We start from the raw sequence: 22,554 nt of genomic DNA, 5'->3' as shown, positions 1-22,554 counted from the left end.
AATCATTTGAGAAACAATTAGATGCTGTGATAATGGGATTTTAGGCTCTTTCTGAATGCATGGGTTAACATAGGCCAAGTAGCCTTCTTCACCGATATCTTGTGACCTTGTCAATCCATAACTTTTTCAGCACGTTCATTGACTGACTTGTGCATTTTGAGGAGTAGCCTTTAAGCAATATATGTGTGAGAGGTTCAATCGGTTTGTGTACAACAATACCATTAGTAAATCACAAATGCATAACAAACCACTAATTACTCTATTAGTAAACTCTCTCAATGATCGTTATTTGTCACTCCAACTTATGATGGATAATAAGGCTACAGAAGTGTGACCAGAGAGTGTTATTTACACTCAAACAAATATATCACAGATGCCAATTAAAAATTTGATAAGGATATTCAACCTTTACACTGATATGCTTATTAAAGCTAGAAAAACTCAGTAGGTCTGACAGCATCTGTGGAGAGAAAGACAAGAGTTAATATTTTGAGTATCTGAAGAAGAGTCATACGGACTCGAAAGTTTAACTCTGTCTTTCTCGCCACAGATGCTGTCAGACCTACTGAGTTTTCCAGCATTTTTTGTTTTTGTTTCAGGTTTCCAGCATGCGCAGTACTTTGCCCTTTGCTTATTAAAGCTGTTCAATTTTCTGACCAGATAGGGATAATTAAAATATGCAGGGAAAGGGATATATGAAACAATAATGGAGGGAGGGTTACTAGAAAAGCAAAATTGGTGTCCAGAAATTCAGAGATACTGGAATTATAAGGATGAATCAACCGTAACAGGGGCAATATTGAAGTAACAAAAATTTTGCAAATACACCACCGAGTCACGAGGACATATGGGCAAGAAGTTACAGAAAAAATGCACACTGAACAATAATACTGAAGTTTTCTAACAGTATCAAATGTTGGGACACGGCAAACTAAGGAAACTGCAGAAGGACACAATCTGGTAAGGGAAGGTAGAGACATCCCATCTTTCACTCTTCATAAAATTCAGTCAAATCTCTGCCGCCAGTATCCTAACTCACACCAAGACCCATTCACCCATTGACAACGCTCGTTCTAATTTTTTTCTGGAGTGCATGAGGATTTTCTTCAGTAGCCCCTTTTAATTTGTTGCATGGCCACACACATGTGGTAATTTAAAGGAGCCGCCTTGTGTGGGGGACTTTTGCATTGCTACATGGCCATGTAGCTTAGAGGGAATATTGCCCATAGTGCTTGCTGACCTGGATTTGCTCCCAGTTAAGCAATGGCTTGATTTTTAAATTCTCATCCTTGTTTTCAAATCTCTCCATTTCCACATTTCCACGCTCCCCCCTTATCACTTTAAACTTTTTCAGCCCTACAACTCCATGATATCGGTGCCCTTCCAATTCTGGCCTTTTATGCTTCCCCAGTATTGATCTCTCCATTATTGGTGGCTGTGCCTTCAGCTGCAAAGGCCCAAAGCTCAGTAATTCCCTTTGTAAACCTCTCAGCCTCTCTACCTCCCTGTTCGCCTTTAAGACCAACCTTAAAGCTTTTGACCATCTGCCCCAATATCACCTTATGTGGCTCATTGTAAAATTTTGTTTGAAGTGCCCTGAGACACTTTATTGTGATAAAAGTGCTACATAAATGCAAGTTGTTTTTGGTGCTAAGTGAGCAGGGAGGTAGTAGCTACAGTGTAATGCAAAGAAATATGAAGTAGTACATTTCTCTTAAAAAAGTAAAAAGAAATATACCCTAGATGACGAGCTTCATAAGAGAGTGGGTTACAAAGAGCTCCAAGGATGCAAATAAGGCAATCTTTTGAAGGAGTGCTGGTCAAGAAAACTGTATAGCAAAGTTAAATATGTTTCTGATTTCATACACAGCGGCAATGGATATTAAAGCAAAAAAATGTCGAATTTATATAACATACAGTAAAATTTTTATTACAAATTGAGGCATCCTCTCTCACACCTTCCTCTCCCTCCCAGAACCATGATAGGGTCTCCCTTGTCCTCACTTATCACCCCACCAGCCTCCGCATTCAAAGGATCATCCACCACCATTTCCGCCAACTCCAGCATGATGCCACCACCAAACGCATCTTCCCTTCACTCCCCCTGACAACTTTCCTCAGGGATCGTTCCCTCTGGGACACCCTGGTCCACTCCTCCATCACCCCCTACACCTCAACCCCCTCCCACGGCACCTTCCCATGCAACCGCAGAAGGTGCAATGCCTACCCCTTTACTTCCCCTCTCCTCACCGTCCAAGAGCCCAAACACTCCTTTCAAGTGAAGCAGCATTTCACTTGCACTTCCCTCAATTTAGTCTACTGCATTCGCTGCTCCCAATGCGGTTTCCTCTACATTGGAGAGATCAAACGCAGACTGGGTGACCGCTTTGCAGAACACCTTCGGTCTGTCCGCAAGCATGACCTAGACCTCCCTGTCGCTTGCCATTTCAACACTTCACCCTGCTCTCATGCCCACATGTCCGTCCTTGGCCTGCTACAATGTTCCAGTGAAGCTCAACGCAAACTGGAGGAACAGCACCTCATCTTCCGACTAGGCGCTTTACAGCCTTCCGGACTGAATATTGAGTTCAACAATTTTAGATCATGAACTCTCTCCTCCATCCCCACCCCCTTTCCGATCCCCCTTTTTTCCAATAATTAATATATATTTTTCTTTTCCCATCTATTTCCATTATTTTTAAATGTATTTCCATCCATTGTTTTATCTCTGCCTTTTAGCCTATTTCGATCCCTTCCCCCCACCCCACCCCCACTAGGGCTATCTGTACCTTTATTATCACATTCCTTAGATAATATCACCAGCTTCAACACCTCTTTGTCCCTTTGTCTTTTGGTTACCTCCACCTATCACTGGCCCTCTATCCAGCTCTACCTGTCCCACCCCCCCCCCCCCCCCTTAAACGAGCTTACATTTCACCTCTTTTCTATTTTTCCTTAGTTCTGTTGAAGAGTCATACGGACTCGAAACGTTAACTGTGTTCCTCTCCGCAGATGCTGTCAGACCTGCTGAGTTTTTCCAGGTATTTTTGTTTTTGTTTTGTAAAATTTTTATGGTCTGGCATGCACGGGGAATGGGTGCTGCCGGTAAATGGAGAGTTCCATTTACCAATGGAACACAATGCAATACTTGTAGCATGAACCAATATGCAAGTACTCAGGAAGTATAGAACAGAATTGTTTTTATTTCTAATCTTCAACAGTACGTTAAAACATAAATTAAAGTATAAAATAATACAGTATACAGGTACGAGTTCCGGTTAATTTTGTAACTGCTTCAGGTTGGTAAAGTAACAATTCGTGTTAGGGGGACATCAGAAAATCTGGTTGAAAAGAGAATTCCAGTTGGTAGAGTACTGGATAACACACAGTTTACCAGACAATCCATTATAGGAAGGATATCGGAATCAGGGAAAGGGTATGACTAAGATGAATTGCTTGCTTCACATGTGTGAAGTTACAGTAAGGAAGAAAAAAAAATGTTTTTTTTTACCCCTACTTGTACAGAGAAAGTTAAAGTCTTGAACCCAAGTTTACAAATTTCTGACAGATTTTGAAAGGAGAAATAATGAAAATTATGAAATAATGCTCCATGTGTTGGCAAAACTGGTAACTCAGTATTATCACCAGAAGAATGAACAGGGAAATTAAAAAGAAATCTTTTCACAAAGACAGATTTATTACAAGATGGAATAATTTACCCAAGTGCCTTTTGAGGCAAACTTTAATAACATTGCAAAGGAAATTGGGTATGTACTTGAAAAGGAAGAATAGAGAATTATACAGGGAAAGAACACTGAAATAGGATTAGAGCAGGTGGTTTGTTGTGAAAGAGTTGATCTGAATAGCCTCCTTCTGTTGTATAATTTTGATAAGTTCTGACTCAGAATAAGTCAGCCCCTTTCTCACAAGATAATAACTTATTATTCCTGTTTAAAAACAAGTGGAAATGTTGAAATCCCATCCAATACTTAGTGTGTCAGAAAGTTGGTATTGATTTATGGCTCAAGAGAATAATTTGAATTAATTACTGATTGCCACTTAACTTGCACAGAGACATCTAGACTACACAACACCATGGGCAGGATTTTTCAGTCAGCGTGTGGGGGCAGGCCTGACACGCCGACGCGTAAAATGACGCGCGATGATGTCACTGCACAGCCCCGAGATACTTTGTTTGGCAGGTGCACGCCAGAATCGGCTGCACGCCCGCCAAAATGTAAACGGCCTGTTAAGGCCATTAACAAAGTAATTATTGTCATTGTTAACGCTGCCCGTCCGACCTTAAGGTCTTCACGTTTTTTAGGAAACCTCATCCACGAGCGGGATGAGGATTTCTAAAGCTTTTATTAAATAAATTTTTAAAATTACATACATATAAGAACATGTCTCATCTCATGTGACACAGTCAAATGAGCAGACATGCTTAAATAAATTTTAAACCTTTTATTTAATTTTTTGAATATCGATTCAATCTCCCTGAGGCAGCTCTGTGCCTCAGGGAGATTGAATCGCTCTTTCACGCGCATGCATGTGTAGCCCGCTTGCTGCCTGAAAAATTCAGGCCCATGAGTAAGACAGCTATAAAGTCCTAAAGAAATGATTTTCTCCTAGATTTTCCAATTGGTGCATGATCTTCACTGAAAGTGTAGTAGGGTGGGAACAGCATCTGCTCAGCATCAATTTATTTGGTCCCGCTTATTTGAATAATGAGGGCAAGTCTCAAATGTTATAAGTGTTTCTGATTGGGTGTTTGCACATTGAAAGTAGGATGGAATGATCTGTTGCAGGACTTCATGAGTTGCAGCAACTTAAAGGAGCAAATATCACAGTGGCGAGCTGCTAAGCACTGCTGTTTCTAAAGTGACAAATTTATCACATGACATTTGACTGCATTTGGCAAATCTTGGATCCCTTATAGTTGAATATCTTTGCATCGGCAGCTGTCGGGCAGGAAGGTTAGAGCTTATGTTGGGCAGGAAGGGTGCTAGACATAATGTCATTTCATAAGAACATAAGAAATAGGAGCAGGAATAGACCCTATGGCCCCTCAAGCCATTTGTGCCATTCAAAACAATCATGGCTGATCTTCTGCCTCAACTCCACTTTCCCCCACACCCCCACTGCTCTCCATATGCCTTGCTTTCCTGAGAGACCAAAAATCTGTCTATTGCAGCCTTAGATATATTCAACAATACAGAATTCATAAACCTCAGGGGTACAGAATTTCAAAGATTCACAACCCTCTGAGTGAAGAAATTTCTCCTGATCGCAGTCCTAAGTGATTGACCTCTTATCCAGAGACCATGTCCCCATGTTATAGATTCTCCATCCAAGGGAAATGATCTCTGTGTCTACCCTGTCAAACCCCTTCAGAATCTTGTATGTTTTCTGATTTTCAATTGGAGAGAAGTTTTGATCATATTCTTACTGTTTTCCCAAATACACCTGAGCTCCTTCCAAAGTCTCTGAAGCACTGTATAATACCACAAACAGCCAGGCTACAATAGTGGCACCAGATACCCACAGTACCCGCAGCAGTGAAACTGCTCTGTATTGTGACCGGAGCACGTCTACATTTGCAGGCACAGTCCAAGCTGACTGAGGGGTCAGCTACACAGAGTCAGGAAGGAACAAAGTGCGACAGTCACCAGCGAACTTGACATTTTTTACCCTAGGCCCAGGCAATCAATCCTCAATTCCAGGAGATTCCCAGACAATGAGGGGAAGGGCTGACAAACGTTCTTTCAATACCCATGAAAATGTGGCTGTTAACATATCCAGAGGTCAGCTTTACATTTAAATTACATTAATAGAATGAGAATACCATTAATTGTACTCTCTACCTCTCACTCTTACCTTAAGATGTTTCTTAAAACCTACCTCTTTGACCAATTGTTTGGTCATCCATCTTAAAATTTCCTAATGCAGCTCCAGGTCAAATTTTGCTGCTAATGTCACCGTGAAACTCCTTGAGATGTTTGAATGTTGAGTATTGCTGAAAAAAGACATTTTGTTGAAGCTTTTCATCTTGCACTCCTCAGGACAATCACAAGAGTATCAATGTCAGGGGAAGTAATAACTTTCTACCGCATGAAGTACACAGTATAAAGTTATTGCTTCCCCTGACATTGGTATTCTTGCAGTTGTCCTGATGAGTGCAATATGAAAAGCTTCAACAAAATGTCTTTTTTTCAGCAATACTCAAGTTCTCTCCTACCAAACAACTATATGTTTGATTATGTTAAAGGTGCGATATAAATATTATTTGTTGTTGTTATAAAGATACCTTTGGTTTGCTCTAGTAGTGCTAATCTATTCTCCTTGGGTATTAAGATCAGACTATGCACAGATAACTGTCATAAACTAGATCATGTGGCATGCAACTGCCCCTCAAAACATTCCCTTAAATTAACAGTCACAGCCAAAAAAAAACAAAAACTGATGCAGAACATGCATATAATTGTTATCTCGTTTTACTTTTGACTTCTACTTTTGTGGCCGACTTTGGTTTCTCTTTTGTGGTCTGAGCAAGAATTAATGATCCATACTCAATAGGAGTGAAAGAATGTGAGTGACAGGTAAGCTTGACACCTGTTAATTTCTTGTAAGACCCGCATTATTGCACCATTGTACAACATTGCATTTTTCATTAGCACAAAAAGGCTCAAGAAAACAAACTTCTGAAAACTGGTTAAGGGTTTACTAGAACGTAACTGAAGTTAATTCCCACAGATTTTTCAATGGATAATCATTGCACAGTTGCCCATTTACGCACATTTTGTTCTTACTTCATTAATCAACAAATACCTTTTTTTAAGCAATTCAGACTACTTGATACCGACAGTATCTCAACCAGATTTCTTCTTTCCGTGCAAGTAATCCTACCACTCTACTGATCCCACTCTGGAGAGGAATGAAATGTCTATCTCTATAAGGTGTCATGAAGCTATTAATGTATATAATATTATTGGAAAATATTTTCTTTTAAAATAGAGTTTTAGTCTGTGGGTGTGTCTTAATTGGATTGAAGCCAGCTGGTCTGGATGCTTTGATGTGTACTAGTTTTGAGGTGTAAGCAGAGAGGTAAAATGCGTTTGCAGTTTTTGAATAGAGCATTCAAGAAGTGGGGTGAATTCTGGCACCTAGTGAGCAGAGGCCAAGCAATATGTTTATATTGTTAATAAAATTGGTACTACGAAAAGGGTTTTATTGTTAAAAGGTGGCGTTCAAAGAGGTTGGTGATACAATGAGAATTTACATTCAATGAGTTGTGCTAGCTATAACAAGACAGCGTTTTGTGTGCGTAGGGCGGAGGCAATATGAGATCAAAAGCAGCTGTAAGCTTCCAACTGTCTTCATTGGAACCAAAGTGAAAAGAACCTCATTTTGAATTTGTAAGGTGAAAATACTTTGCCTGGTGTCTGGTTAAGTTTATGCGTTGCTATTGTCTTAATGGAGATTAGTTTGGGAATTTGTTAAAAGTTATGATCGTAGTAATTTGAAGCCATGCGTATATTTGACTTGTGTAAATTAATAAAATGTTTAATTTAGCTCAATATATATAAAACCTCTCAAGAACTGGTGGTATGATTCCTGAATTTAGAGTTGCATCTCAAACATAACACTTAAAATTATAGGTTATGACAGTTGCTTAAAGTTTCCCTCTGGGATTTTTAAAAATAACTCATCTTTACCAACTATAAAAACAAAAAGCTAAAAGCTACTGCGGATGCTGGAAATCCAAAACAAAAACAGAATTACCTGGAAAAACTCAGCAGGTCTGGCAGCATCGGCGGAGAAGAAATCAGTTAACGTTTAACTGATTTCTTCTCCGCCGATGCTGCCAGACCTGCTGAGTTTTTCCAGGTAATTCTGTTTTTGTTTTTTTCATCTTTACCAACTGTTTGGTCATAACATATGGTTAAAAATAAGTAGTTCAAGAGATTGGGCAGCATAGGGGCTGAACAGGCCATCGTATAACCATTGAATACAAGCCAGACTTTTGGGTTGAAATCCTCTTTTCTCTGCCACCTGCATTCTCTTTGAAATGAGTTCGAAAATCTCGATCCAATTCTAAGGAAACCATGGGACAGAAATTGCCAATATTAAATTGGCAACCTCACTCAAAGAGGACAATAGTGTTGGGATGTGAGAAGGTCATACAGTAAGGAGCTGCTTCTCTGAAGTTACATCAAATTGCATATTACAGAAACAGGCCACTCAGCCCAACTGTTTTATGCCATATTTATGCTCCCCGCAGCCACTTCCCATTCTACTTCATTTAAGCCTATCGGCTGATCCTTCAAGATCCCCACTTTCTCCTTCTTGTTCCTACTTAGCTGCCTCTTAAATGCATCTATGCTATTTACATCAACAACTCCATGAGATAGTAAATTCCCCATTCTAACCACTCTCTGGGTGAAGACACCTCCTGACTTCCTACTTAGGAAACTAAGGTGAAAACACCTCTCATCTGTGACAATGCTGGATCTGACAATGATAATGTACAACTCTTGTATCGTTCATAACAACTAGCAGAAATAATCACCAAAATGTCTTCTTTTTAAAGAAAAAAATCTATATTATAATTAAATTACATATATTATTGACTCTTGCTATCTAATCACATTAAAAAAAAATATTTTACAATGAAACTATCTTACCTAGGAATTCTTAATTACTGAGCATTTGGAGCCAAGAGAATGCTTTGTTCTCCAGCAGTGAAAATTCTTCTAATCTTGGTAAATACAGTAAATAATTGATTAACCTGTTTGATTAAACTTAAAGAGAGCCTTGTTTTAATGAACACACTGATTTTGCTGACTGATATTGTTAGACACCACTATAGAACGTTCACTTAGGAAATGAAATTCGTTGACTTTAATTAACTTTGATTATTTATAATTAACTACAATTAAAACAAAGATTCTAAACAGTGTTAAGCACACCAGAAACATATCAATCAAAGTAACACTTCAAATTATTGTTCCAAGTGGGAGATGCACTTGTAGTATTGTTTGCAATCATTGGCATAAACTGATAATTAATCTTGACACCCAAGTGATTCAATTTCCTTTCCATAAGAATGAACTTTAGTGACCAAATTAAAACATTACAATTTATTGCCCAAAATAAAACAGCATTAATAGCCCAGGCACAGAAGTCAAAACTTTTACTGCCATTCATAGTGGTCAATGAGGCGAGAAACAGAACGTTGTTGGATTTTCATTTTGTCTCGATGTAGCCATTCTGCACTAGGACTTCTGATTTGTCTTCACTAGAATTTTGAAGCACCAATACCTTCTGAAAAATCTGCAACATTTCTATATTGTGCTAAGGACACACTGATGACCGTAGTGGCATTTGTAACCATGGGTCAAAATGACAACACAAAACCATCCATCAACATGAAAAGCTTAATGGGCCATTGCGACAGTGTTCATAATACAGTGAGTTCAGAAATTGTTGGAGTGGGGCATCTCTCAGTGAGCAACATGAGTTGCAAATCTTTTCCTCATCCGTGAGGGCCATTTATTTTTGTGCCACAAATTGCAGGAAGTGTATTGTGATAAAAGCCTAGCAAGGTCAATGGGGTGCTGGAACCTTGGTGAACCAAGGGCCCAACAGTCTATCTCCTTAAAGAATGAAATGTAAAGATCGAGAAAGAAACAAAGTGAAAGATGGAAAATTAAATATGGGGAATTAGAGTTAATTAGATAAAGAAAGGAAAACAGCAAGGGAAAGAAAGATTGGATGAAGAGAGAGAAAACAATAGACAGAAAGGAAAAGTAAAGACGTATTGTAAAATTTATAGCAAAGTACCTCTAAGGACAAATTACTATCTGCAGGAAATGTGACTCCAGATTTTCAATAGTATCCTTCTGGATCTCCAAGGATGAATAGCACATCAGGCCATTAAGAGGGTCCTTAGACCATGAAATAGCAGCCCTAGCTTTCTGCAGTGAGTTTAGTTTATATCATTAGCACAAAACCAACAAGTTAAGTGCCCAGTTAAGGGCCTCAATTGCCCCATGGGTGGATGGGCCTCCTGACACCTCCCTTACTGCTGGTAAAATTGTGATTGGAGTGGATGAATAGGCATTGGGAATGTGTACATGACATGGTGCCCAATTTTACAGCAACCCCCTCACCTGCCACCTAGCCCCTGGGTCCAATCCAGCCCAATGTCTCTTCCTTGCCACAGTTTTTTTACACTAATAACAGCATTTGCCCTGAAATCACCATTACATTTCCAGTAAATTTTGGGTCAGAGTCTTTAGTTTTATGGTAAGTCACAGTTTAGTTACAACAGCCTACGTGTCAACTCCAGATCACTGGATGTTAGACTAATGATTTTGTCAATTTAGTCAAACAAAATTGCATTATAGTGTAATGTAAATTAGGCCAGTAATATGTGTGATAGAATGCCTAAATCGCAGCCAGATGCTTGTAACTTTAAGTCCCACTGCTGTCTGTCATTTAAGATTGCCTGTCGCCGTTAGGTTACACCATAAGAGAAGGATGGGAAGTCTACTCCCATTAGCCGCTGCGCTGCAAGAACACCTCCTGTCTGCCATAAATGATACAGCAGAGGAAAACACACACTAAGAGGAGTCCTGAGAAAATCTTGGGAGTGAGATAAAAGGGGTAATGGATAGAGAAACAGATTTGGTAGTAAAGAATTTGAGTATTGGTGAAAAAAAAGACATGCCATCAAAGCTTTTCATCTTACACTCATCAGGACAGACGCAAGAATGCCAAATTTCAAAGGGAAAAACAATTTATACTGCATGAGAAAAGGGGTGCTGATTAGTTTACAAGTAGGCTCTGATTGATCGAGATGTTGCCATTGCAAATGCAATTGCTATTACGCCCATGCTTTTGTTTATTCAAAATTCAGGATGCTACTGTCAAGCCAAAAAGGTGTTCTGCTTACCACACAAATGAATAATGTGGTATATGAATTTCAGAGTCAGTGCAATGCCAGGTATGTAGGCCCTACATCTCAATGACTGGTGAACTGTGTCAAACTCTTTCGAGTTATCAACAGTCACAGATTGCAACTCTTTCGAGTACAATCACAGTTCTTGGTTTCCGGGAGTGGGACATGAACCCACAACCCTCTGATTCAAAGGCGAGGGTGCTATGAACTGAGCCACAGCTGACAGTACATCCCTTCAGCTGTTCACAATAGGCAAAGTACTAACCATACTCAACAAAATTGTGCTTGCAAAACTCAGAACATAATGTCTAGCGATAGATGTGATTCCGCAACTAGATAGCATTTACTGAACAATCTGAAATGAACTGGGAATTATACTAACAACCTATTTAATATTATGAGGTGGGCTCACAATGTGGCTCATTTACACTTGCTAGAAGCTACATAAATTCATTTGCAGGGACCTGTCCTCCACAGGCAAAAGGAACATGTCCAGACATTGCCCCTTTTTTGAATAAACAAAAGCATGGGAGACAATGGCTCCCTGGTGCATTCACCATTGCAACATCTTGACCAATCAGAGCTGATTTACCAACCAGCTGACTGACTTGCTGAAGCCAGTGGATACTGCAAAGCCTATGGGCCCTGACAACATTCCAGCAATAGTGCTAAAGACTTGTGCTCGAGAACTAGTTGTGGCCCTAGCTAAGCTGCTTCAGTAGAGCTACAACATTGACATTTACTTGACAATGTTAGAAATTGCCCAGGTATATCCTGTCTACAAAAAGCAGGACAAATCCAATCCAGCCAAGTTCCCCCCCGTGTACTCTAGATCATCAGCAAAGTGATGGAAGGGGTCATTGACAGTGCTATCAAGCAGCATTTACACAGCAATAACCGGCTCACTGATGCTTAGTCTGGGTTCTGCCATGGCCACTTACCTCATTACAGCCTTGGTCTAAACATGAACAAAAGAGCTGAAGTCCAGAGGTGAGGTGAGTGTGGTCGCCTTTGACATCAAGGCCGAATTTGACCATGTGTGGCATCAAGGAGCCCTAGCAAAGCTGGAATCAATGGGAATCAGGAGGAAAACTCTCCACTGGTTGGAGTCATACCTAGCACAAAGGAAGATGGTTGTGGTTGTTGGAGGTCAATCACTTTAGGACTTCCTCAGGGTAGTGTCCTAGGCCTGACTATCTTCAACTGCTTAATTAATGACCTTCCCTCCATAAGGTCAGAAGTGGGGATGTTCACTGGTGATTCCACAATGTTCAGCACCATTTGCGACTCCTCAGATACAAAGCTGTCCGTGTCCATATGCAGCAAGACCTGGACAACACTCAGGCTTAGGCTGACAAGTGGCAAGTAATATTCACGCCACAGAAGTGCTGGGCAATGACCATCTCTAACAAGAGAGAATCTAACTATTTCCCCTTGACATTCAATGGCATTACCATTGCTGAATCCCCCACTATGAACACCCTGGGGCTACCATTGACCAGAAACAGAACTGGACTAGCCATATAAATACTGTGGTGACAAGTGCAGGTCAGAGGCTGAGAATTCTGTAGTGAGTAACTCACCTCCTAACTCCCCAAAGCCTGTCCAAGGCACAAGTCAGGAGTGTGATGGAATATTCTCTATTTGCCTTGATGAGTGCAGCTCTAACAACACTGAAGAAACTCAGTACCATCCAGGACAAAGCAGCATGCTTGTTTGGCATCCCATCCACTACCTTAAACATTCATTCCTTCCACCACCAAGGCACATGGCAGCAGTATGTACCATCTACAAGATGTACTGCAGAAATTCACTAAGGCTCCTTCAACAGCACCTTCCAAACCCGTGACTTCTACCATCTAGAAGGACAAGGGTAGCTGATGAATAGGAACAATGTCACCTGCAGGTTCCCCTCCAAGCCACACATCATCCTGTCTTGGAACGATATCGCCATTCCTTCACTGTCCCTTTCTAACAGCACTGTGGGTGTACCATACCACATGGACCACAGTGGCTTAAGAAGGTAGCTCACCATCATCTTTCTAAGGGCAACTAGGGATGGACAATAAATGCAGGCCCAGCCAGTGACACCCACATTCCACGAACGAATAAATAAAAAAAGAAAAAATCAGCACCCTTTTCTCATGCAGTATAAATTGCTATTCCCTTTGAAATTTGGCATTCTTGCATCTGTCCTGATGTGTGCAAGATGAGAAGTTTTGACAAATCTCTTTTTTTAGCAATAGAGAAGCAGAGTTTAAAACTCAAATTTAAGTCCATGTCCATCTCAGCCTCGAAAACACACTTGAGCCGCTCACAAGGCCAGCGGAACACAGAGCTTTGCCGTAGGGGAAGGCACTGGATAATATTTTTGAGTGGAATTCAGAGATTAGGATGGAAAAGGTTAACTGAAAGTACTGCAGCGAACACAGCAAGCAAGTTTTTCATGAGGAGGTTGAGAAACAAAATGGAGTTACAGAATTGTAACATGGCAATGTTAAGAAAAAAAGAGAACTACAGTTAAGCAGCAAAATGTTGCTGCAGTTTCTGGAACAGATTTAATCATTGTGTCCCATAGGTAAGGTTTTCCTATAGCAAATGTGTATTGCAGTCCTCTTGATGCTATGAATATGTGGCTGCTTTGCTGGCACCTGAAGCGCGTCATAGATTTTTAAAAATGGTTTATAAAAATAAATTATAGATATGTAATCTTGTCTGATTTGACAGGTCTGAACCCAAATTATCCTCAGACACATGGTACATATCATTTTGACTATGAAAGGCAGAAGGACAAATGGCAATTACAGTCTTCTCAATAATGAGCCACCTGAACTCTGGAGTGGGAAAGGGGTGGGTGTTTAATGCCATTGTCACAAAAACATCAATTTTTCTACTGCAATAAAGAGAGAAATCAGGGAACTGGAATTAAAATGTAAATTGTGTATTTCAGAACAGCCTTCCATGCTGATGAGCGTTGGCAGGGTTCCCTGTTCTTGGTAGGTTCTGCTCACACAATGAAAATAAATACCTATGCTGAGTGCACTGTAGGATAGACATTCTGAGTGCATGGATTTTGGCACATATTACAGGGACATATTCATAACATGGCCACAGGACCCACAAGGTAATACATCCATTGATGCTAAGGTCGATGACTTTTCATCAAAACTGGAGAAATTTAGAGAGGTTACAAGTTTTAAACAAGTACAGAAGCAGGGAAAGTGGATTGGGGAGGTGGGGGAAATGAACAAAAGGAAAATCTGTGATTGGATGGAAGGCAGGAGAGATTAAATGACAAGAGGGTTGATGGTGCCAGGCTGAAGGGGACCAGAAGGTCTGGGCCAATATCTCAATTTTTCTCTCAACAAATGCAGCCTAACCTGTTTCTAGTAGTTTCTGTTTTTATACCGTCAGATTGTCCATCTTCTAATGCATTACTTTGAAATGTCATGTCATTTTCTAATTAGTATACACAGTTAACTGCTAAAACAGTCAAGTGTTTACCTAGAACTATGATCAGCATAGAAGGGATTCAGAGGCAGAGTGACCTATAAAACAACATTAGCTGCATTGGGGCTAACAGTGATTTTCTTACTTGATAGCGATGTCACACGATCGGCGCCCTACTGTTCTGAGTGCTCACTTTGACTTTCACTTTCTTGTAAATGTTTGATAATCATTTCAATTGAATTTTCCTGGAAATGCTAAGCTCAACTTTGTCACTTTTATTATGCTGGGGGTGTTGGGAAATGGTATTCACCAATGCATTAAGCCCACATTTAGAGGCTGTTAAAAGAAACTTATGCCAATGCTGTCAAGGCAAGATTGATTATTTTCAAGTTGTCTCTCAAATAGAGACCCAACAGGTATCAAAACCATCTCCAGTGGTCATGGTAACTGTCAGATTCCTGAATATTTCACATGTAAATCCCCAAGTCATGTTTTTGAAAATTTTGAGAAGATATGTGTTTCCTGGTGCAGTACCATTCATCACTGTAGGAGACAGCACTTTGTACCAGCTATGAGCTAAATTAGAGCTGTATAAACCCAGGAAGGAATCTAATGGCTGGGTACAAAGCCATACTCAGCCATCAGAATGGTGTGTGTAGCACTGGTTCCTATCAAAATTGAGGAGCTACTTAGGAATACAGGTATACACTAAAGAACAGCTGAGGGGAGGGGGAGAGAGGTAGAGACAACAAATAGTGGGTCCATGTGAGGCAAGGAAATAAAGCTATTTCAAAAAAGGTAATACTTACCTACAGACCTTGCTAGGGGGTGGGGGTTTGGGGAGAAAGCGAGCAGGGCCTGGATTGACATAGGGTTTAGGGGGAAAAGAGCATTTCAGAAGTGTGATAAAATAAATTATTGCAACTGTTGTGAAGTTTCACAATTTAACTGAAACAGGGAGTACCTATATTTCAATGTCATCTTTTTAATTATTTCACAGGATGTGGGCATCGCTGGCTAGATCAGCATTTATTGTCCATCCCTAATTGTCTTTGAGAAGGTGATGGTGAGCTGCCTTCTTGAACTGCTGCAATCCTTGTGGTGCAGGTACACCCAGAGCGCTGTTAGGAAGGAAGTTCCAGGATTTTGACCCAGCGACAGTGACAGAACAGTGGCATAGTTCCAAGTAAGGATGGTGTGCGACTTAGGAACATAGGAAATAGAAGCAGGAAAAGGTCACTCGGCCCTTGAGGCTGCTCTGCCATTCAACTAGATTATGGCTGATCTTCTATCTCAACGCCATTTCCTGCACTATCCCCATATTCTTTCACATTTTTAATATCTGGAAATCTATCGATCTCTGTCTGGAATATACTCAGCGACTGAACCTCTGAAGTGGAGAATTCCAAAGATTCACAACCCTCTGAGTGAAGAAATTCTTCCTCATCTCAGTCCTGACTGGCCTACTTCTTACTCTGAGACTGTGTCCCCTGATTCTAGACCCCCCCCCACCCAACCCCCCACCCAAGCCAGGGGAAACATCCTTCCTGCATCTACCCTATCCAGCCCTGTAAGAATTCTGTATGCTTCAATGAGGTCACTTCTCATTCTTCAAAACTCTAGTGAATACAGGCCCAGTCTGCTCTATCCCTCCTCATAGGACAATCCCACCATCCCAGGAATCAGTCTAGTGAACTTTCATTGCAATCCCTCTGTGACAATATATCCTTCCTTAGGTAAGGAGACTAGCATCTTATGTACCCAATACCCCAGGTGTGGTCTCACCAAGACTCCATACAATTGCAGTAGGACTTTTTTATGCCTGTATTCAAATCCTCTTGCAGTAAAGGCCAATATACCATTTGCCTTCCTACTTGCTGGCTGCATCTGCATGTTAGCTTTCAGTGACTTATGAAACATCAATACACTCCAATCTCTCACCATTTAAGGAATGCTCTACATTTCTGCTTCTCCTACCAAAGTGGATAACTTGCCATTATTCCACATTATATTCCATCTGCTATGTCCTTGCCCGCTCACTTAGTCTGTCTGAACCCCCTTGAAGCCTCTTTGCATCCTCCTCACAAATTACATTGTTATTAGTTTTGCATCATCAGGAAACTTGGAAATATTGCACTTAGTCCCCACATTCAAATCATTGATATAGATTGTGAACAGCTGGGGCCCAAGCACCCATCCTTGTGGTACCCCACAAATCACAAACTGCCAAACCGAGAATGACACATTTATTCCTACTCTGTTTTCTAGTCCAGAAACCAATTCTCAACCCATACCAGTATATTACCCCCAACCCCACATGCTCTAATTTTGTTTATTAACCCACTGTGTGGGACCTTATCAAAAGTCTCCTAAAAATCCAAATACACCACATTCACTAGTTCCACCTTATCTATTCTGCTCATTACATCCTCAAAAAACTCCAACAGGCTTGTCAAACATGATTTGCCCTTCATAAATCCATGTTGACTCTGCCCAATCCTACCGTTATTTTCTAAGTGTCCAGTTATCATATCCTTTACAATAGATCCTAGTATTTTTCCTACTACAGATATCAGGCCAACAAGTCTGTAGTTCCCTGTTTTCTCTCTCCCCCCCTTTCTTGAATAGTGGGATTAGATTTGCTAACTTCCAATCTGCAAGAATCATTACAGAATCAATAGAATTTTTGAAGATGACCACCAACCCATACAGCCACCTCTTTTAACACTCCGGGTTGTAGTGCATCAGATCTGGGGGATTTATCAACTTTCAGTCCCATTAATTTCTCCAGTACTACTTTTTTTTTTAACTAATACTAACTTCTTTCAGTTCCTCATTCTCACTGGTCCCTTGCTTCTCTAGCATTCGTGTGAAGTGTTTTGTATCTTCCTCCATGAAGACAGACACAAAGTACTTGTTTAGTTTCTCTGCCAGTTTCTTACTCCCCATTATAAATTCTACGTCTCTGCTTTAGTGGGCCCACATTTGTCTTTGCTAACTTTTTGCTTTTTACATACCTACAGGAGTTTTTGCAGTTCATTTTTACGTTTCTCACTAGTTTACTTTCATGTTATATTTTCTCTCTCCTGATCAGTTACTTGGCCCTTTTTTTACTGAATTCTAAAATGCTCCCAATCCTCAGGCTTACTTTTTTTGTGGCAACTTCCTTTGATCCAATACAATCTTTAACTTCTCTTGTTAGCCATGTTAGATCACCCTTCCTGCTGGGTTTTTGTGCCTCAAAGGAATGTAAATTTGTTGTAAACCATGTACTAATTCTTTAAATGCTAGCCATTGCCTGTCTACCATCAGACCAGTTTCCCAGTCAATCTGCCCCTCACACCTTTGTAGCTTTCTTTGTTTAGGTTTAAGACTCTAGTTTTGGATTGAAATGCATCACTTTCAAGCTTAATGTAAAATTCTATCATACATCTCTCGAGTTTACTTTACAGCAAGATTATTAATTAGCCCTTTCTCATTCTCTAGTTGGTTCCTCAACGTTGTACTCTAGAAAACCATCTCGTATTCATTCCTGGTATTCGTCTGCCACAGCATTAATACTAATTAGTTTTCCCAGTTTATATGTAGATTGAAGTCCTCCATGATTACTCAATTATCCTTGCTATATGCACCTCTAATTTCCTGATTTATACCATGCCCTACATCATCACCACCATTTAGTGTCCTACAAACAACCCCGACCAATGTTTGCTGCCCCTTACTGGTTCTTAGCTCCAACTAGCTTGGAGGCAAACTTGCAAGTGGTATTATTCCCATGCATCTGCTGCCCTTGATTTCTAGGTGGATAGAGGTCACGAGTTTGGAAGGTGCTGTCAAAACAACCTTGGTGAGTTGCTGCAATGCATTATGTGGATGATACACACTGTGTGTTGGTGGATGGGATGCCAATCAAGTGGGCTGCTTTGTCTGGATGGTGTCCAGCTTCTTGTAGTTTTGGATCTGCACTCATCCAGGCAAAAGGAGAGTATTCCATCACATTCCTGACTTGTGCCTTGTTGACAGGCCCTGGGAAGTCAGGAGGTGAGTTGCTCACCACAGAATTCCCAGCCTCTGACCTGCTCTTGTAGCCACAGTATTTATATGGCTAGTCCAGTTCAGTTTCTGGTCAATGGTAACGCCCAGGATGTTGATAATGGGGGATTCAGTGATGGTAATGCCTTTGAATGTCATGGGGAGATGGTTGGATTCTCTCATGTTGAAGGTGGTCATAGCTTGGCTCTTCTGTGGCATGAATGTAACTTGCCACAGTCCAAACCTGAATGTTGTCCAAGTCTTGCTGCATATGGACGCAGGTGGCATCAGTAGCTGGGAGTCATGAATGATGATGAACGTTGTGTAATCATCAGCGAACATCTCCACCATCTTCCTTTGCGCTAGGTTTGACTCCAACCAGTGCAGAGTTTTCCCCTGATTCCCATTGACTTCAGTTTTGCTAGGGTTCCTTGATGCTACACTCGGTCAAATGTTGCCTTGATTTCACCTCACCTCTTGAGTTAAGCCCTTTTGTCCACATTTGGACCAAGGCTATAATAAGTTCAGAAGCTGAGTTGTCCTGGCAGAACCCAAAGCGTTATTGAGTAGGTTATTGCTGTGTAAGTGCTACTTGATAGCAATGTCAATGACAATTATTTCATCACTTTTCACTTCCATCACTTTGCTGGTGATCGAGAGGAGACTGAAGGGGCAGTAACTGGCTGGGTTGGATTTGTTCTGCTTTTTGTGTACAGGACATACCTGGGCAATTTTCTGGGTAGATGCTAGTGTTGTAGCTGTACTGGAACAGCTTGGCTAGGGGTGCAGTTCGTTCTGGAGCACACGTCTTAAGTACTATTGCTGGAATGTTGTCAGGGCCCATAGCCTTTGCAGTATCCAGTGCCTTCAGCCATTTATTGATATCACATGGAGCAAATCAAATTGGCTAAAGATTGGCATCTGTGGTGCTGGGAACCTCAGGAGGAGGCCAAGGTGGATCATCCACTTGGCACTTCTGGCTAAAGGTAGTGGTAAATGCTTCAGCCTTGTGATTTGCATCTCTCTGTCACTATATTGTTGCAAGATTTCCTGTTTCCTGCCACATTGCCTGCTCCCCATGTGTACACTAGAGACTTAGACACGTTGGCGCACAGTTTCCCAAATTATACGTAGGTGGGAATTTCTGCCAGTTTCAATAGGTGGGGTTTCTGCAAAAGGAAGACTTGTCCCTTATTCACATACCAAAGTTGCAGATCTTTCAGCAATCCTCTTGGGTCAGGAAGTGCAGATGTGCTCCTCACAGGTCATTCAGCCTCACCCAACCCACATCTACAGCCACTCGCTGATTGCTGACATCCCCCTATTGTTCCCATCATTGGCTAGAAGCTGGCGATGAACCATTCAACTCCCTGAAGCATTCAGTTCAGGATATTTTACCTCCCAGTCCTCAATAGAAATGCCCTGACACAAATTCCTCAGCAGATGGGAGTCAAATATTGAGGGGTGCCAAGCTGCAGCTGGGATCTCATAGTATGTAAGGAATTGTGCACAGTGTGTGGGAAAATTGAAAAGCCCATGATCGGGGTTGTGAGTGTGTGTGTCGGTGAGGGGGGGAGGTCAGCGGAGGTAAGGGGCAGAAAAGGCTCAAGATGGACCCAGAGGAGCACTTCTTTAAATTCTCACTTATCTAGACTTTTTGTGGTCAGAATGCAAGGAAACTACCCTGAGGAATTCTAGCATTTTCACTGGCAGATTCAGTCTGTGCTTAGCCAGGCCCACGTTTAAAATAGTGTATGTGTACCGGTGACATCATCACTGGGCCATACCTCTGCCACTGAAATTAGGTTCCCACTCCTCTGGAGTAGGTGGCCTTCTCTTGACTGAATTCAAGCAACTTGAAATGGCAGGCGATGGAAGGCATCAGGAACATAGAATGAATGCCCTGCCTATCATCTTAAACCGACACCTGCATCTTTACCATTGGAAAGACTGAGTTAAAATCGGTCCATATATGTTGAATTTTAGTAGTGTCAAACTACAGACACTGTTCACAGGAGCTTTTTTTTTCAAAATCTATGTATCATAGATAAACAGTTCCTCTTGTAAACTCCTTTGTAGTTGAAGTTATGATAAAAATGGATGGCACAGATATCAACCATTTAACCATTGTTTACTAAACCCTTCCAGTGAATGGGACCAGCTTTCAGTGTTGCAGCTACACATAGCTCGTAGCAGGGGCTCAGTTTTACAAGGAATATAGAAACCATGTATAATACTTACGATATACATGTCCATATGTTCACGATCCAGTGAACGGGTGACGATGACCTCTCCAGATTGGTCATTGATTTTGAAAACACCCTTTGGTTCCTCCTCCACGCCCTTACCATGAAGTTGAAATTTTATGCCATCTTGTCTGTCAGTTATTACCTGGAAAATAATGATACATATGATCATGCAAGACCTGAAAAGTCACAACTTTGCATTAAAAATTGAAAAGCAACAGAAGTCCCCAATAAATTATACAGTGCAACAGAGCTAACATAACATTTCAGTTTTTTACTTATTTATTGTTTATTTCTACCGCAGAAATATTTCCAGAGTCTATTTAACATAGTCTCAGAGATTGGACTTCAAAATTCCTGAGGCTACGGAGAGTGGTATCGGTGGCAGAATTCCTAATAGGGACAACATTTGGTGTGGAACTTGTATCTACTAGGGCTCAGCTCTTTTTATGGGCTCCATCACATATCATAATCAGTTACACGAGACTGTAAAAGTGGTAAATAAGTCATGCAATGTATCTTCTACATGTACACCGCTAGCAGTGGACACTTCTTGGCTTCCGCCATCGCTGGGGCTACGAGGATGGGAAAGTTCAGATAGTCAAAGGCCAGTTTTTCCATCCAAACAATTTCGGAGCAAATTGATTACATTGCTTGAATTGGTAACAGAAACCAGTAACACTTTTAAAAATATTCTTGCAGGAAGGTTTCAGAGCCCCATACAACACTGACACTGCGGCAGAAGTGTCGTAGTAAATTCCACCCATTCCCCACAATGTTTACAATAGCATAATTCCAGGTCATCGGATGGGGACAAAGTGGTTACACAGGTATGAGTGATATTGGGTGTCCCTTACCATTTTCTTTCTCTCCACCTTAAATTTGGAAACGCTAGAAGGAGCATCTCTTTCACTAAAGCAGAATATCAATGGATTAGTCAGATCCTTAATTGTTCCAGATGATGATAAATCAGTGCTAAAGGCAAAAGGCATCTAAATTGTTTTCTTTCCCCTAATAGTATTTCAATTGCCTGCACTCAGTGATTACAATCCATTGACCTTCCTTTTGTTTATTGTGACAGAATAATTATTGCAAGTGTGCTCAGTGGACAATTTTTGTCAAGTTAAATTGTGCTCCTTCTGGCATCTAGGATTTCAAGAGTTTATTAAGACTATAAGTATACTAATTTAGAAAGATTTTTGAATATATTGAAGAATTGGCAACCAATTTTAATACTAAACTTTCAATAAGCGTTGGACTGAACTTTTCTCCTTGGTATTGACTCGAAAGGGATTAATCTTACAAAAATATGCTGTTCAATAATTAATTTATCATGTACTGCTAATGACCACTTCAAGTTGCATTCATTCTGCACTGCTAAAAATTGCATTTGGCATCTTTCTAGAATCTAGAAATGCAATGCGATTGACACTAATAAGAATTCTTTTGCAAATCTCAGGCCTTAGGATATTTCTATATTGCAATGAAGAACTGCAGTGTACAACACACTCAGACTATTTTCCACTAAGGTGATTTCTAGATCACATTTCAGATGGCTTTCTTTCACACTTAAGGAATATTGCAAAACTATCCAAAGCATTTTATTGGCAAAAGCTCTTAAGTGTGCATTCTCTTGAATCATGAGATACTGTTTCAGCAGCATTTCTACCAGGGACCTCAAAGCTAGTGTGTGTAATCATTTAACTTGCAAGCTAAAAATGGACAAGACAATGGCCAAACTCACTGAAACCAGCTTTGATAAAGGGGTGGTAATAATTAAGCAAGTCCACAAGCAGTATTCAATCACTGGTGCCAAGATTTTGATGCTACCAATAAAATCTGAACATATCATTTTGCTGATTA

General features: G+C 40.7%; 1 protein-coding gene across 1 annotated transcript in view; it reads right to left on the bottom strand.

The window, feature by feature from the left end:
* cdh13 (cadherin 13, H-cadherin (heart)) overlaps positions 1-22,554 on the bottom strand; it is a 1,028,759-nt gene that overhangs the window by 562,159 nt on the left and 444,046 nt on the right. The window contains exon 5 of the mRNA XM_078544562.1: positions 20,687-20,836. Coding sequence (XP_078400688.1) covers positions 20,687-20,836 — 150 coding nt within the window. The remainder of the gene's footprint in view (positions 1-20,686; positions 20,837-22,554) is intronic.

The sequence above is a fragment of the Cetorhinus maximus genome, chromosome 6 (genome assembly GCF_964194155.1).
Source record: "Cetorhinus maximus chromosome 6, sCetMax3.hap1.1, whole genome shotgun sequence".
Taxonomy (NCBI): domain Eukaryota; kingdom Metazoa; phylum Chordata; class Chondrichthyes; order Lamniformes; family Cetorhinidae; genus Cetorhinus; species Cetorhinus maximus.
The sequence above is the reverse complement of the archived record's forward strand: the minus strand, read 5'-3'. Positions and strand labels throughout refer to the sequence as shown.